Here is an 18,789-nt window from a genome sequence, read left to right on the forward strand (position 1 = left end):
CCATTTTTGGGCATGCATATATGTGGTACAAGCCAGTCTTGGAAATTTGACACTAGAACTAGATGTCAAATGGGAGGCAACACTATTCGTCTATTCCACCTCATTTTATGAGCCACTCATATCGTACTTTTTCTTTTCCTTCAAATTTGACGAAGAGATAAGACTATCTAAAAAGTATGGAGATTGATGATAAAACATTCGGTTTTTTTAGTTGGACGCATATGTCTTTGTAGGAAGTTTATTTTTAGCTGACATATTTTCTTTTTTAGTAAATTTAAGTTTTATACTTTGCATTTACTGGTTTAAGAATTTATCATTCTCTCTCATCTCCTTAATAGATGTGACACTGTAACTAAACTGAACACGTCTAGTAAATAGAAATAGAGGAAATATAACTGAACATATATAAAAGAATTTTGAATTCTTATCTACATCTTGAAGGTGCTTAGTATGTAACTTTTGATTTTGAGAGTGATATATTGATGGATGGATTAAGAACAAGATATATACATGAAAACATAAGAACAAACATTGTTTCAACTCTTCACGAATAATATAGTATTACATAAATGGAGGAAATAATATATAGGTTAATTTCTTATTACTTAATTTAGTAAGTGGCAAGCATGCAAGGTAAGCACATGGCTCCATAGTACATAGGAGATGTATGTGCCAACTTTTTCCAAATATCTGAATTATGATATGTGTCACAATTATTTGTATTGTGATAAAGTTCTAGTTAGGGGTGACTTGTTATTTTGTTGGTCTAGGTATTGAATTTATATTATTACACATTTATTTTATTATGAGACGATCTCACCTATAACTTGCACTAATTTATCCCAATTTATACTGTTTAAGTTGTTTGAAAATCTTTATTCAACTACTCTGGACATACTTATAATAATATTAACAATTGTTGAACTATAAAAATAACTATAACATATTTGATGTTTGTTTATTTTGTTTTGGTCACATTATTTATATATGGAGTATATTGTTTCAATTTCCAAGTTTTATTTCGAAGAGACGCCAAATTAATTTATGCATGTTAGTTTATATATGCCTGCAAAAAAAAAAAAAAAAAAAAAAAAAAATAGTAGAGATTTTCAGAAGCTATCTTCCAAGATGCATGGGTTTTTGGCCTTATTATGCAGTTGTGCTTGTGCACCAATCTAAATAATAACATCATGTATATCGTCATTACGTTCGTTGGTCTCTAGTCCATCTACAAAATTAATTTCCATTTTTCTTTGACAATATAAATTTCATATTTTATACAAGTATTATATCATTTCAGTTTAATTTAGTAGTTGTTGTTTGTTACGAAGTATAAAGCTCACGCATGGCTCACGTACGATTGTATTACTTGGATAAGTTATAATACAAAAAGGAGTAAATTAAAAGAGATGTGTTATAAAAGAGATATGTCAAGTATTGGTTTTTGGGTGAATTGTTCAGGTTTATTTATGTAAATGTTTAATTTATCCCAATTCCCAAGAAATTGATGATGCATTGTAGCTCTCTCGTCTAATTTGTAGCCAATTAATTTGAATCTTATCATTTGGTTTATACGTTATCCTCTGACGTAGGCTTGTGCTAGACACAAAATGAGAAGCAAGATATGAAGCTAACATGGAAATAAGATAAATTATGAAACGTAAATTTTGAAAGTGAGGGATAGCTCAGGTGGCCTTGTTAAATCTCTTTTTTTTTTTTATTTATTTTAGGGAATTCTGCGTATGTACTTACTTAGTAAAAGAGAAATACAAAGAGTGAGAATAAGAAATATATAATTTGGTCTCTATTTAAGAGATTTAATGTTGAAAATGATTTGAATTGAATATTTGTGCATAACATTTTTTCTAGCTTAAATCATGCAAGTTTATGTTTTAATTTGCATTTTCGAAAAAGTTTTTGAGTTTTGAAAATCGAAATGTGATGGGAACGAAAACATGGACCTTTTAATAGTTAAATGAAGATTTCGTATATCATCAGGCCCATTGAAAATTTCTCGAGAAAGAGAGTTTTAATATAAATAAATCTAATCGAAATAGTGAGTTGTTTTTTTTTTTATTTTTTTTTATTTTTTTTTTTTTAATTTTTAATTTTTTTTTTTTTTTTTTTAATCTATATAAGATGAACACTCTAATAGACCGAACTTTTCACAGGTCAACTTGACCAAATTTGTGCTTAGAAGAGATTATACCCCAACCTTAAGATTTAAAGGTTAGATCTTAACCATTGGCTAAGTTTTACTTCGTTTGTACGTGGTCTACTTATCTCCTATACATCAGTATGTGTGTATACGTCAGAGAGAGAAAACAAATCTTATATTTCGTAGTTTCTTAACATGGATTCGCTTCTCAAATCTACCATGTTGTACTAAAATATTTCTAACAACTGAACAAGGGAGTATGTGCGAATTGTCTGTTTCCTAGGCTGCAATAAGATTGGCTTGTGCTTTTGTGGGCTTATGGCAAATAAATTTCTTATGGGCTATAAATTTAATGTTACTAAATGACGAACTATATATATATATTTTTTTTTTATGTACATAAGCCGCCTTCCTAGAATAAGACAGACCCCTTAAAAATTAAAATCAAGCAATAATTGGAACGACCCATTTTATATTTCTATTCTATACGACTATTTATACATGATCATTTCAGTTGTCAATTTTTTATTTCTCACAATACAAGTCATAATATGAGTGAACATATGCCATACTTTTGGGGAACTAGCAGCAGCATTGCTATGAATTCATCTACTCTTAATCCTGAAGCTGCTTTCGCAAATGTAGATATCGTTACAAAGGACAAAGTCGTGGCTCGTGTTGAGGACGACGACATTATTGGTGATCTTCGTCGCGTGGAAGATCAATTTGTTGACGACCTTCTTGTTGATCAAAGCAATGTTGATGAAGAAAGTTTATTACTGCCTGATGATAGTCTCTTCCAACTTCTTTCCGAAGTTGAAATCCAAAAAAATGCGTTACCACCGTGTATTGTTGACGAACCTCTACTAGATGGTGTTCATTTGCCAATTGAGGTAAGCAATGCCGTATGTTTATTTTATGCTTCCCTTGCACTTATTATGGTTTTGAACTTTTAGAAAATTGTCAAAATGTACGAATATACTTAACTGGTTTTTGTGACAATGGTCATTCATGTTAGACAACTATGTATTCATATATCAAACACATAATGTTTTTTGAACCGTAGCATTTAAGGAACACTATACATTTAATTAGATACATTTGTTCATATTATACATTTATACGGGTATGTACACTTTCGGCTAATAAGGATACAAGTTACCAACTAGGGCACTAGGGGCATTTTAGGGTAGAAATTTCCTAACCTTACCCATGTTTCAAAAGTGTCTCGCCTTCGGGTTAATCCATGAGGGGTTTCAACCTAGTAGGCCTTTTGTTTGGGGGTTTTTTATGTGTCCTGCGGGAGAGTTACAATTTCCTAGTATGCTCCTTTCTTTGCCTGTACCTGCACAAATAACGGAATACTCCGGCTGGGTTGGGGTGTTCCGCCTCCGAAGATTAAGTTAGTCTCTTTCTAAATGAGGAAATAAGACAATAAATGCTTCTCGAGTTGAGAGCGTTTGCAAGGGGATTTGTGTTTTGTTGGTTTGTGGAAATGATTCGATCCCCATTAATGAGGTCTGCCTTTACTATTTATAGTAGGGGAGAGCTGTACCTCAATTAGGGTACAATGACATGTGTCGCAAAGGGATTGGGCCTTTGCTGACCGTTGCAAGCTTGACACGTGGCAAGCCTTTATTGGGCCACGTGTCTTAGGGTATTTTTACCCTAAACACCTTTCATCTTACATACCTTAGGTACACGAAGTATATTAAAATACGAAGTATTTTTAAGAAATTGTGAATTGTAATGTGGTACGTTGCAGGAAGTAAAGCTGTTGGAAAAAGGTGATCGTGTTGACCAATCGAAAGGGAAAGAGCTAGTTAAGGAAACTGAACAAAGACGTTCACCTAGTAATGATCATCATCATAAAGATACAAAGAAGATTTCTAAGGTGAGACATTTATACAATTTTAGCTCTTTCTTGATCAACTTTCTATGTATTTTTTAATCTTAAATTACTTTTCTTACATTTGTATTGAAGAAAGCATTTTGAGCACATATCTGATGAATAATAAAATTATATGTATACCAAGCTATGCTCTTCTCAACTTATCTTTGAAATTCAGCGTGCATCACTTAAATTGGTTAGTTCATTTTTTAAGTGATTATTTTTACAAAGATTTTTGTAAAAACTCTTTGATCTCTTTTCAACATTAGTTTGTTCAATTCTCTTTTCTGACCATCTTAATTACTTTCTCCGTTTCTGTTTAGTTGCAGCATCACTTTCCTCAAATGCAAGTTTCAAATTAGTTGCATCACAAATCTTTTTAGTTAATAAACTCTTTCTATATCTCTCCAATCACATGTGTCCATTTTTTTTTTATTTTTTTCTCTATCTCTTTCATCTCGAAAAATTGCCTAGAAATCCGCAATTTACAAAGTGATACAACTAAAAAAAACGGAAAAAGTAGTTAAAACCTTTAAAAAGTTGTACTACAATAGTCTTAATAATTTTGATAACCAAACACCGGTCTAAAATGAGACAGGATAGGAAGGATCGAGGGAGTAATACGTTTTGGCATGATTTGGTAAGTGATCAATCGGATCATGATCGGTCCACCGTACCCTTGTTACATTTATTTGGCATAAGGCCCTTATTATCTTTTTTTTTTTTCGAAAGAAAGGCCCTTATTATCTAGGCCCGCCTTTGTTACATCATGTGGTTCAGCAGATATCTTCACTATATTATAAATGGTTGTTCAGCTCCTATTTCTCTACTAATTTTATAGGAAAATTAATACTTTGTATTTTGGAACATCTTGAATTAAATCTGATGCAGCAACCTCTTATTTTTTTTTTTTTTTTTTTTTTGGTTTTGTGTTTTTTGTTATAAACAGAAGCGAAATAGGGATTATAAACAGAAGCGAAATAGGGATCAAAGAAGCAAACGGAGGCAAATTAATGAGAAGTTACAAGCTCTGCATAAACTAATCCCAAAATCTGATAATAAGGTAACTTATTTCTTACTTCACCTTCCACTACACAAGTTCAAACTTCAAGCATGTAATGATAAATATTCACGGGGCTAAATCAAGTCCATGTCGGTGGTAGATTTGATCTGATCTAATCAGATCAGACCACACACAAGTCGTCTAGCTAGGGTTTTATCATTAAACCAATTGGTATATTAATAGGTGAATTATAGTATAGTACTTTATTTCACTAGACTTGTAAGTTAATTGAGGTAATTAAAATCATTATTACTCCTCTTTTATATTACTTTGATTTTCATTATTTATCCGTTTGTATACAAAATATAAGGTTGTGTACATCTTACCCTCATCATATTATGTCATGTGTGTTATTTGACACAGACGATGTTGACATGGAGAGGAATGAGACACTTCCAACAAGCTGCATACATACCTACAACATATATACCGATGATGATGAGGCCTAACGTTCACATGCAATTGGGTGCTGCAACTATGATTCCTAGTGCAATTGCTGGTGCACAACCAATTCCTCAAATGCCAACTATCACACCAATGTTATACCCTCTACCCCCCATTGCCACCACCTCGTTTGCACCGCCGGTGTTTCTTCCTACTACTCCAGGGGCAATTTCGAGACCTAGTTAGACCTTAGAGGGATATATAAGAATCCTTTAGAAAACGAGGATGAATTAGAAGGTTTTTTTTTTTTTTTTTTTTTTTTTTTTGCAAGAGTTTCTTTTGCACTTAGTTAGGACTGTACTACCGTATTAGTTATAACTTATAATATATAATAAGTGGCTCAATCGGATAAGTGGCTCAATTGGTAACCTCGCTTGTGATCAATTCGTTGCCATCGCGTTGTACATTTAAATGCACATAAAATATTTACAAGATTCGACACTATTAATCTATCTTATACTGTTTTATTTACACCGTTAATATGTGCAAGTCATACCCTAAAAATTACACTTGTAACATTGAAAATGTTGTCTAGCTAAATCTTTGGTAAAATGTCATTAAATGTTTGATTTTGTTGTTATTTAAAAGTTTTGATTTGGAGGCTGGTAGCATTTGGGTAGATTCCGTATTTGATTAATGTTGATTCAATTAAAAAGATTCCTGTATATACACTACATTGACACTCTCTTTTAACTTATTCCAAGTATAACAAATTAACTAATATAAACAAAGTCAAACCAAAATGGACAAGTGTATTAGTCCAACTTACTTTTTAAAATTTGTTTAATTTTAATAATTTATTATTAGCCCAAGTTCTTTATAAACGAGAAGCTTAATTGGTATTCATGTATATATATGGTCTAACGTTTTTAAATTATAATTGCAATTGCAATGGAGCATAGCCCCTTTCTTCTTTACTGTATAACACACTGTTGTCTCTTCTTCTTATATATGAGTATGAGTATTTTCTAGCTATGTATGTCATTATCTCTTTCCTTTGATGTTCCTCTTCTTTGATGTTGCTCTTTCTTATTTACTCTCACATTATTGAGTACTGTCTACCTCTAAAGCTTTAAGTTTAATATAATCATATTAGTTTTTAGGAGGACACATAAAGATGTCATTGGGCCGGGTCGGTCCGAAGCCCGGCACGGCCTAGCATGAAGAAAGCACAACACGATATGAGCACGAAAAAAGCACAGCACAGCATGGTATTGTGACTGTGGGCTGGGTCGGGGCTGCCTTTATTTGGGAAAAGCACGATAAGGCACGACACGACCGGGCCCGGCACGACAAAACATGCTAAAATCAATGCAATTTTGCTTAGGCACGCAAGCCTAGTACGATGGCACGTGGGCCTGGCCTGTGCACGGACCAATCTTTTGAAAACTTCGGCCCGACACGAAACTCGTGAGCCGAGCCATGGGTCGGGCCTAATTTAACTAACCCCAAAGTATATGGGCCTGGCACCATGCACGACACGACACGCTCCAAAGGCATACACGTGTCATTCATAGAAATGCTTACTAGCAAGTGGGACTTAAGGTTTGTGTGCTCAGTAATTGATGGATTCCAATGCAACCGCTTTTTTGTAAGTGTGTGTACATCGTTTCAGATAATTTAGGGCTTATTAATAAAGAAAGAATATAAGCATTTTCTCTTTAGTACGATCGCTACATATCGTATTGTCATGAATAGAACGCGCTTGAGGTGAGGTGATGAGTAAAGATGGCTCTAGCTGGGTCGTGCCAAATCCATGTGTTTTGGGGTTAGTTAATTAGGCCCAATCTATGGCTCGGTCCACAAGTTTTGCGTCGTGCTGGGCCGAAGTTTTCAAAAGGCTGGCCCATGCACGGCCCAGGCCCCATGTGTCATCGTGCCGTGCCGTGCCTATATTGCATTATTGATTTTAGCATGTTTTGTCATGCCGGACCTGATCGTGCCGTGCTTTATCGTGCTTCTCCCAAATTAAATAAAGGCGGCCCAAGCCTGGCCTACGGCCCACACGCACAGTAACTTGCATCATGCCGTGTTTTTTTGTGTTGGGCCAGCCCGGCCCAGTGCCATCTTTAGTGATGAGCAATCCTCAACAGATAATGAATCCTCTAATTTGTTTCTACACATAGGACGACGTCCTCATTGTTGCTGTTCATGCTCTTTAATTACTAAATCATCTTACACCCTCCACCTCACAAATTATACACATGAGCATATCAAAAGAATAACGAGGATGTAAACCATGTGTAGGATGAAAATTGCATTGAACAAGTTCACTAATTTTGTTGTTCCTCCTTACCTTCCACGTGTATGCATGGTTCTATATAATTACCAAATTTATTTATGTTACATTAAAAAGTAGAAGTGTTTGACCAAATCTTCCAAAACAATTGTAAACCGACTTCCCAAGAAGCAGCAACTGTCAAGAGACGATATAAAAGAGAAGAATACGGATTTCAATACATCCAATACTTGCCTCTCTATACATTGAATGTGTGGGAGAACACCAATATATGCAGACAAATTCACTGCACAACAAACACCAATTTAGCTAGCTAGTGTACGTAACGGTATTTTTTGGCGTGACAGTGTAACGGAGTTTACCACCCTTGCTTAATTAAGTAATACTATACAACTATATATAGAATATTTGATGTCATTTGGATAAATAAAGCAACAAACAACACGAAGAACGAGTTCATAGCAAAAATAAAGCTAAGCTTTGCCGGTAATATATGAACTCAACTTATGTAAGTCCTCTGATAAAATAGCATGATGGCTCTTATAAGTGCCAAAAGCTATTTCATTCTTAAGTTTAGTGCATCAACACACATCAAAGTTTAACAAATAAGTTTGTTGGATAGTGCTCCACTATTTAACAGTTTGATTTTAGGATGAAATTATGTTGAATTTGTATATGGTCAAATTCGCCTCTAACGCAGGTGTATGCATAATTCATGAGAGATTTTATGGTATTAGAGCATGTTAATATATAGGCCGACCCATAATTTGTATAATAAAAGGGTTACTTGACTTCATGCTGAAAGCCTAAGAGTGTTAATTAAGAGAGTAATCACAAATGAGTTAAACTTAATCAACCAAAATGAAGGTATTGAAAAATAACCTTTCTCTCCTCTCTCTAAAGCCCTAGCCTGCATTGTTGAATTTTGGAGGGCTTTCATTGATTTAATTTTTACCGGTGGAAAGCCCAATAATCTTTGTTTCTTGTGCGTTTTTTCTCTTTATTTTCCTTTGTTTTTAGGTTTATTATAACTCTTCCTCTTCTAGGGGGAACATTTCTCAGCTCCCTCAAAAGAAAATGATTTTTCTTCTTCTTTAGGGATTTTCTCCAATGAAAGACGGGGTTATTCTTCTCTCTTTTGAGGGAGGATTTGCTTTTTTGCTTGATGGATTGTTGTAAAGTTATTTTATCGGTAAAGATTTGTGCGGGATTGAAAAAGAGATTAATCCTTCGAGTACAATCAGATGAATCAAACAATAATTTTCTTCACGGCTACAAAAGTAGATCGATAGACCCTCTCGTCGAACAAGGCTGTAAATCACAGCGATATGAAAGACGGTATGAAAAATGTACGATATGAAAAATGTACGATATGAAACTATGATTGTAGTTTTGCTGAAATGATATTTTTATTTGATTTGATTATTGTCATGTATTTATTAGATATAAATCTCTTTATAAATGTCGTATGACTTTTTAAAAAGGATTATATCATCCTCCATCTAAATACAACAAGTGATCAATTTTAAGAAAATAACACTTTATTAGACATACTTCCGTGACACAAACTTGTGTATAGACCCATGTAGCTAAATGCAATGCCAAGTCAAATTACATTACACAAGGTGCAAGTGTGATTTCCCCTTCTTGTAAGTGCGAAAATTGCATGTCAATCGGCCGTCCAAGTGGCAACACTACGTTTAGAAACCGTATAAACATCAATATGCATGCACCTATTTTCTCTTGTTATACAAACAAATACCCATATAATAAGGTTAGGGTTTTACATTATATATAACTTAAAATTAAACCCAATTCAAATTCATTAAAAACATGATAAACCTGCTGGTGTCTAGCACTCCTATGAGCACATCTTCCATTACTCCAAATTCATTATATGACAATAATAATTTGATAAATTTTATGGATGATAGTCTTGCTTCTTCCTCCCTTGAGGGAAACATAGGAATTGATAATTTTATCTCATTGCTTGATTTTTTTCAACATTTATCCCAAGTTCCTCTTGGCTATGCAACGGCAACATCACCACCACCACCACCACCATCGACACCAACACCGCCTCGAGCCGACAATTATCACTTGGAGGTAAGCCTATTATTCATGTGGTACGGTTGCACAAGGTTATCAAACTATGGTTAGTAATATTCTTCTTGTACATGTTTCAAAATAAGGAAAATCATGTGATTAATTATTATTAGATGGTTCAATTTTTTTTTTGATGGCATATAGCTATTATTATTCTTAATTAAAATTAGACGGTTCAATTTAATTTATACATATAGGCAATAGCTATTATTATTCTTAATTGAAATTAGCTTTAACCATCAACAAACTATTTTATGGGTCCGCTTAGTAATTTAGTGTTTGGACTTGATGAACAATCTCATATAAATTTAAAAATCCAATAATTAATCAAAGATAACTTTAGAAAGAGGAGCCCAAGAAATAATTAATTGAAGAAATAATAATTGTAGATCTAGAAGGTACGGTTATGATTTTATTGTTAATATATAGAACTTTTAATTAGATTAATTCAATTAGGCAAATAGAAGGAGGAGAAAAAAGAGTGAGAGATCCCCTCCCAGTTTCAGGTGATTCGGGGATCGATTCTCATCACCCGTCCTTGTGGCTCTCTAAACCAAAAAAAGAAGGAGAAAAAAGGGGAACAGGATGGAAAAGGCTTTGGCTAGCATTTTACTTCTATAATTTAACCAAATTGTTAGTGATTTCATTTGATAAATGAGTAAAGAAAATGGATCCATCCGATTTCCTTTTTATGCATTTTGTACCAAAGAAGAAATCAATTTCTCTCTCACTTTCCCTTCCAACCAATATTATTAAAATTCTCTCATTCAAATTAAATTTCAACAATTGGGAGGGGAGTGAAACTTAACCATCCATAATTGATCCCGAATCCAGATTAGCCCAAAGGGTGAACCGGGTGGAACACCAAAAAAAAAAAAAAAAATAACAATTAACAATTATTATTTCCATAATTTAACAATTGACAAAATACACCATGTTCTTCATATATATGGATATACGTATGTAGCGAGCTAAGTAGCTAGTACAAGTACAGTCATGGTAACTAATTATCAAATACACAAAAAGGAAATTAACCAATTATAGAGTACATTTTTCACCACTTCCCTTCGTAGCTATCTTTTGATACAACAAGATTATGAGGTTAAAACCATACAAATTTCAAGAGTATAATTCATAATTAATCATCTATTAACCATATAATTTTTTTTTTGAAAGTAACCATATAATTATTTAGAATTAATTTAAATTGTAAAATTTCCTTGAAAAATGTATGTAGTTCGATCTATTATACGGAGTAATATTTAACCCTTGCACAACACATGCCAATAAAAATAATATAGAGTACAATTTGTATTAAAAAAAATGTATACATATCCTCATCCACACATTTATTGATGAAATTTTTTCATGTTTTCTCTTTGCCATGCCAATTCCTTTGCTTTAATTTCTAGATACCTCAACGATCAACAATTATTTCATTCAATGGGAAATAAACTTGAAAACAATAAAATCAAGAAGGTTGCATTACTTTGTATTAGTATAACTTTCAATTGTTTCCTCTATAACTTTCAATTGAGAGAATATCGATTACATCCAAACTGATTGACATAGAGATAGAAAGAGATAGAGCGCTAGAGAGAGATCATTACATAATACTACGTAAAACTTTAAATTTTAGAGAGTTATATTGCGCGAAATAACATGTTATTAGCCACCTAACATCCATCAACATGACAAACATTTCTTTGTAACATGTGTAAAATGGCACTAAGAAAGATAATTTTGACTCTTACGGTAACTTATACTTGTTGAATTTGACAATTAATCATTTACCCTTACTCTTTATTGGAATGCAAGTATTGGAAAGTTGTTTGGTGCAAATTTTTGTGTTTTCATCCATTCATACTTTGTGATTGAACTTTGAATTCAGGAACCACAAGTTAAGGGTGTAGTCAAACCACATTCAAAGGGAGAGCAACCTGAGCGTATGCCTCATCGTCAAGATGATAACTATGTGCATAACGATCCATTGCGGGTGAGTATATTGCTCATCTGGTTTAAACATTTGTCCCATTCGTTAAAACCATATAATTTAAGTTTAGACTTTTTCGCATCTTATTTTTACTAAAATTTTAATTATGAAACTTTTTAATATCTTAATAAGCCGAGGTGATTTTTTCAATAGTGGAAAATATTTATTTTCCTAGAAGGAAATCGATGAAGCCACATTTTCCTCTCTCCACCTTACTTCCTTTTTTCTTATTTCTTTTTGTAAAATTTTATTTTATAACTTTTCTTGTAAGGAAACAAACAAAAGAAAACTAATTTGCAATTGTGTGATTTTTTTAATTTTTATTTTATTTTACACTACTTGTATGTCAAACCGAATGGAGCCTAAGAACAAAATTTGATTTATTGAAAATTGACATTAAAATACAATCTAATAAGATTGCACCTAATTATATTTTTCATTCTAATGTCTACACATTACCTATTATAGTAAAAGATTTTTGTTTGACAACATAAAAGTACTCCGTAGCAACTTAGTCTCAAGTCAACTTTGCTTTGGTTACGTAGGAATTATATCGATTATCTAATTTAGTTTATTCACATGCTATATTTTCATTTCAAGTACCCTACAAGAAACAAACAATTCAACTTATCCACTCAAATTTAATTAGACTTGTGTGTATAAATTAAAGTAAATAACTTACAAAATTTACAAAAACCTACTTACTTCATCTTTCAACATGAGACACGTAATACTCACAGTAACACCTAACATTTTATAAAAGCATTTAATTTATTACTTTACATGTGCATAATAGAAGACTGGTAGTTAGACAATTAAGTCCTAATTAGATGAGCTAATTAAATTACTACTTTGCTTTAATTTTTTTTTTTTTGAGGGAAACTTTGCTTTAATTTAGTTTAATTATTTCCAGTACTATACAAAACTAGAACATCTGTCTAGTTCATACAAGTATTTTTTATTATTTTTGTTTAGTATAAATATTAATTAAGCATATAATTGGATTAAGGGACAACAAAAGTTCAGGGATATCAATGTAAATGTAGTCAAAGCAATCAAAGGACATTCAAAAGGAAAACAGCCTCCAGAGTCTAAGCAAGCTGAGGATCAGTATGGTTCGTCAAAGGTAAGAATAATGCGGTTATAAACTTATATTTTCTTATATTTATGGTCAACAAATAAAATATATTAAAATTTTGAAATAAATATGTAGTTCGTATCAATCAAGTAACAACTAATTAAATAATTCGATTTCATATGTATATTGTTTTTCCCATATATTCAACTTTTATATATATATACATATACATATATATATGGATTTGCTAGAATAAGAAATGAGAATATAAGAAAGCCAGTTAAAAACTGTCATACGTCCTTATAAAGTACAAAGTACATAAGAAAGGAATATGTGCTTTTTAAAAAATTAGGAAGTGGGACATGTGTCAACTTTTAAGTGGTTTTCTCATTTTCCCATTCTCATTTTAGCAATTCCCTATATATATATATATATATATATATATATATATATATATATATATATATATATATATATATATATATATATATATATATATATATATATATATATATATATATTTGAAATATTATTCTGAATTTACATATTATTTTTCCCATATTAAATAATTCGATTTCAAATCATTATATATTTATCAGTTTATTTTGATTTTCCTAGATACTTGTAACTTGGTAAATTTGTACATGAACAGAGAAATTCACGAAGACGAAGTAGTGAGCACAAACGAAGGGAACGCATCAATGCAAAGATGAGAGTTATGCAAGCTTTAGTTCCAACTTGTGACAAGGTAAGATGCCCTTATTTCACCTTTAATTTCTTTTTCGTCGTATGAGTGAATTTTGCAACAACATCTTAAAATTAAAACTATAATTATTTAGTACATGCAAAAAGATATAATGCAAAAAAAATTGGCCAAAAGTGAGAAATTAATGTTGCATGCGTATAATTAATGCTTAGACAATTATATTATAATCCTTAAGTCACTTCGTTTCTTTTTGTCCAAGTTGCTATAAGTATAAATGTTCGCTATTTCTCATCTTTTATAATACTATACAAGAGACAACTTATATGTGCACAATAGACAATGTCACCTACGCTCAATATAACACATTATAATTTTAAGGGGTTATTGATGATGAATTATATATATAAAGTTAGAATTAGCCATATATGTTAAGAATATAAATTTGTTTAAAATGATGCGAGAATGAACTCACTTAATGCCCCTTATATACATACTTATCTCTACGCGCCACTATTCACATGATATAGTCTTCAAGTTTATAGTACAATACAAGTAGTCTTCCACAACAATTTTAATCTAGTTTGAATGATTCTATACTCACCTCAACGCTGGGATGATTGAATGGAGTATAGTATGATCATTGTGCTCCCATGACATCATCGGATAAAAGAGCTAGTAATTTGTATATAGGATTAAGGAACTAGTAATTTGTGCAAGAAGTATTGTTGAAAAGTATGGGAATAATTTTAGAAGTTTCAATTCATTGAAAGATTGTTAGTTATAAATTTGGAATATATGGTTTCATCTATCTCAATTGCACACGTAAGTACATACGAGTATTTGCACAAATTATAGTGCTATTATAGACTATACATTTTTGTCTCTAATAGGCACAATAGATAAAATTTTGAATATTATATTACAAATTGTTAAAACATAGAGCATTTTAATAAAGTGAAAATTATAAACTATTGATGTTCACACCAGTAGATTATTATATTAATTAAATAATATTCATACATAACTATTTAACTATTCAATTATCCAATCAGTAATTTGTTTCATTCCCAAAAACAAGTTTATTTGTGCTTACAAATATAAATTAATAATTTATTAATATATATATAATAATTGATTTAAATATTTCTAAAATCAATCAATAATAGATGGCAAGGTAGGAGCATAGGACTTCATACCTTATGATAGTTGTTAACTTTCCTTTATCATGTAGGACAGTAAATCCTAACTCACATATTAATTATTTATTCTAATCTTTGTCTAAAGAATTTCAAATTGATTAGACCGCAGATCAATTATTAATTAAATTTGATCCATGTCTAAGGAATGTCAAATTGATTTGACTGTAAATTATTATAATTAACCAACAGTTTCGTGAAATAGTATAAAGTAAAGTTATCCTACATGGATGGAAATATTTCAAAAAAGGAGTGTTTCTTAGAAAATTGTTTTATTTGAGTATTTCCGTTACTGATGAAAACTAGTTTTGTGGCTTAATATGCAGGGAGATCATGCGTCCATTTTGGACCATACAATTAAGTACATCAAATCCATGAAGCTTCAAATTGATGTAAATAAAATAAAAAAAATGCATCTTTTATGTTCCCTTTTTTTCTTTAACGTTCAAATCCTTTAGCTTAAGAGTTGTTACAAAATCTAAAGTTTATGTTGTTAATTTTGCACCTAGCAACAGATGATGTCAAGGTCATTTGGACAAAGCCAACTCCAAAATTTATATGCACCTCAAATGATGATGCAACCCACAATGGTCCCTAGACTCAGATATGGTACTTGGCCTTCTCACATGTCACCCTCTGGCTATACGTACATGGTTACACCCCCGTGTGATGGTGGCGTTCCTATTCAACCCGTCCCTCAGGTTCAGGCTCAGGCACAGACTCTGGGTACTTTTGCATCAATTTTATGCCCTCTACAATATTTGTCTACCACTATTCCTACACCGGCTACGCCTACTGTGATGTCTTTTGTCCCTCCTCTACCACAACTCACACAATCGAATTCTTCTGATGCTGCATCTCATATTCAGCCACGGAACTCTTGATTAAATCTATCTATCTATCTATATATATCATAGTAAGATGTTTAAGCATAAATAAGTGTAAAATAATCACTAGCTTCTTGTTAGCAAAACATATGTACTAGTAGTACAAAATTTTGTATATTTTAGTTTACTAGCTTCACAGTAATCAAGTTTAAATTAATAGGAACCATATATATATATACATAAAGATTGTTGTGTACTCCGTACTCGTGTAAATTTTAAAATCATATTCTTATCCAATAGAACTCTTTGGCTTTTATAAAATATACTTGTCAAGACACGTCTTTCACTAATTAATACGAGTATTTAATATGCATTTATTTGATACGCAAGAGTGAGAATTTGGGGTTTAAAAGTCGAAATCAGAGGTATGGATTCATAAAATTTTGTTTGGGTATAGTTGGAAAAGGATAGGGAATAAATATTTTGAACATCATTACAAAAAAAAAAAAAAAATATTAAAAAAAAAAATAAAAAAAATAATAGAAATTCATTCGAAAAACCTAGCTGGCAATCCCCTGAGGGTTAGGGGGTGGGGATTTGTCGCTGGTGAGGATCGAACCACTGCACCAAGAGGTCTTCCTACACAACTGTATGGTAAATTGGTCTTGTACAACAAACAAGGGACTTTAATCAGATGCATGGGATCAACACTCTTCGCAATCCTAATTTATTTTATTATTTTACATGAAGGAATCATTATTTTCTTTAGAAAAAAAAATATATACATTAATTGAGATTAACCTAATAACATTTTACGAATTCAAAATTTCATTAACTTATAATATAGTACTAATAAAACATATAGTCAATGCTCATCATACAAGAATAATATCATACATACTACAAATAAGACTAGGAACTAATCACAGTTTAGTAGTCTCCTAATAAAAAAAATTGAATTAATGTCTTGTAATAGATGGAGTATTTCTTCTTTGGTCACCTAAACTTCCGTATATAGTGCATGATTTGTTCACATGTAGCATGCAATTTCATCTTTTACTAGAAGACTCAACCATACAATAATTGGTGCTTTGACAAGTGTTAAGGTAGAATTATCCAATAATCAAGAAATTAATCACAGTTTAGTTGAAAATGACATCACCCTCCTAGAGAAACTAAAACAAACATACCATCTTACCTAACCAATAGAAGACTCATGCACATTCCATTAGCCTTCAAAATCTTTGATTAGCCTTATTTTTGGTTAATTGCTTTCTAACTTTTTTACCCTTAAGTTATTCCATATAGAAGTAACACATAAATCTTTAAAAAAAAAAAAAAAAAAAGTTACACATAAATTTTAAGTACAACTAATTAATAAATTAATGTCCTTGCCTAAAAAAAAAAAAATTGATCTTACATTTAAGCCCCATTCACTTCACCTTATTTTTACTGAACTGAAATTATTTTTGCTGAATTTAACTGAATTTTACTGAACTTAAATTATTTTTACTGTTTCTATTATATTTATTCTTTAAAGTTACTGAATTTTACTGAACTAAAATTATTTTTTACTGAACTTATTTTTACTGAACTGAAATTATTTTTACTTAATATTATTTTTTTAAGGTGAAGTGAATAGGGACTTAGTGGTTGGTTGCATAACATGCATTTATTCATAATTTCCTAAAATAGTAATTCTTCTCATCAACCTTTAATACCATTTTTGTTTGAGGAATGTATCGTAATTTAATTATAGAGAAAATGAGTGAACGTTCACAAGTACATAACTATGCGTTGTGAAATATGTAAAATTCAATAATGTGGGGGCAAGAGGTATAAATTATTAGGTGAGAAAAAAACATAGTTTGTGTTGTATTCATGTGTTGTTTAAGCAAGAAAATTAATTTGCAATTAAAATGTACAAAAAAAAACCAGTTTCTATTTTCAGAAACATACTACTTTGGCTCTTATCGTGCTCCACAAGCCAACGGAAGCCAACGGAATTTGTGTTAAATAATACTATCATGGATTCTACTATGCATGTGAACAACCAACTCATTTAGTGTTCTAGCTATAGAAGTACTTATAAAGATAAGCATAGTATAGAGATAGGTTCCTATATGAGTAATCTTTGCGTACGAGGAGAGTATACAATTAAGTTAAAAGTACATGGACCTAACTCATATACAATCCTTGTGGCCGGAATTACGTACCCTGTATATAACAGCTAATAATATACGAAGTACTACTGCATAATAAAGTGTAGTTGGTAGAAAGTCACCTTATGAGTTTAAAGTTACGGATTTGGTTTTTACTAGCTCCAATTATTGCGCAAAGGAGGTTCCCTTATCCTCCCCTCCCAACCACTTCATCCTCAAAGCCCAATTTATGCAAGCGGACTACTCTATCTATGAAATTAAAGGTCCTAATCTAACAAGCAAGGTCGTTCTTACCAAAAATATATATATATATATATATATATATATACACACACACAAACTATTGCGTCATTCTAGCCTAACCAAATGTTTCGTCAGTCCAATTCAACGAGTTTTTGCTTTATACCAATGATCGCTCCTATCGGCGGCGTTATTGGCGGTGGTATCGTCAACGGCGAGAAACTCGTTGATTGTTGATTATATTTGTCCATGATTTATGTTTCAATTGGCTTGATAATTGTTTAAGATTCTCGGATATTTCGAAAAATGCCCAAAAAAAATCGATTCGGGGCTTTCTTGTGTGATGTATAATTGTTGAAATTGATGTCCTATGAGATTATATATATATATATATGTATATATATATACACGCAATTTAATGTCAGTTAGTGCGTATAAGTTAAGTATCTTGGTATATCGAATTATAAAGGGTGAAGATTTTGACAAATGTAAATGAACGGTATGGTATATTCTTACCACGAACAATATCAATTCCTTAGAATGACCGTGTATACATATGTGAAGATTATTCCTAAACCGCTAAACGGATAAATTACAAAATAAAGCACGTACTCTGTGTGTGTATGTGTTGCAACAAAATAAATCATTGCCATTCAATTGTGTTACTTAATTACATATTACTACCA

At 31.6% G+C, this 18,789-nt stretch overlaps 1 protein-coding gene across 1 annotated transcript; it reads left to right on the plus strand.

The window, feature by feature from the left end:
• Nucleotides 1-13,533: 13,533 nt before the first annotated feature.
• Nucleotides 13,534-16,006, plus strand: LOC110717720 (transcription factor HFR1-like). The gene is made up of 3 exons (XM_021896484.1): nt 13,534-13,720; nt 15,201-15,266; nt 15,390-16,006. The coding sequence occupies exons 1-3, from the start codon at nt 13,682-13,684 to the stop codon at nt 15,756-15,758; spliced, it is 474 nt and encodes a 157-aa protein (XP_021752176.1). The 5' UTR covers nt 13,534-13,681; the 3' UTR covers nt 15,759-16,006.
• The last annotated feature ends 2,783 nt before the right edge of the window (nt 16,007-18,789 follow it).

This window comes from Chenopodium quinoa, unplaced genomic scaffold, assembly GCF_001683475.1.
Source record: "Chenopodium quinoa cultivar QQ74 unplaced genomic scaffold, ASM168347v1, whole genome shotgun sequence".
NCBI lineage: Eukaryota > Viridiplantae > Streptophyta > Magnoliopsida > Caryophyllales > Amaranthaceae > Chenopodium > Chenopodium quinoa.

Coding starts and splice junctions, on each gene's coding strand:
- LOC110717720 (XM_021896484.1), top strand. CDS start 13,682: ATGAGAGTTATGCAAGCTTTAGTTCCAACTTGTGACAAG. Junction 13,721..15,200: donor TAGTTCCAACTTGTGACAAG/GTAAGATGCCCT, acceptor CTTAATATGCAG/GGAGATCATGCGTCCATTTT. Junction 15,267..15,389: donor CCATGAAGCTTCAAATTGAT/GTAAATAAAATA, acceptor ACCTAGCAACAG/ATGATGTCAAGGTCATTTGG.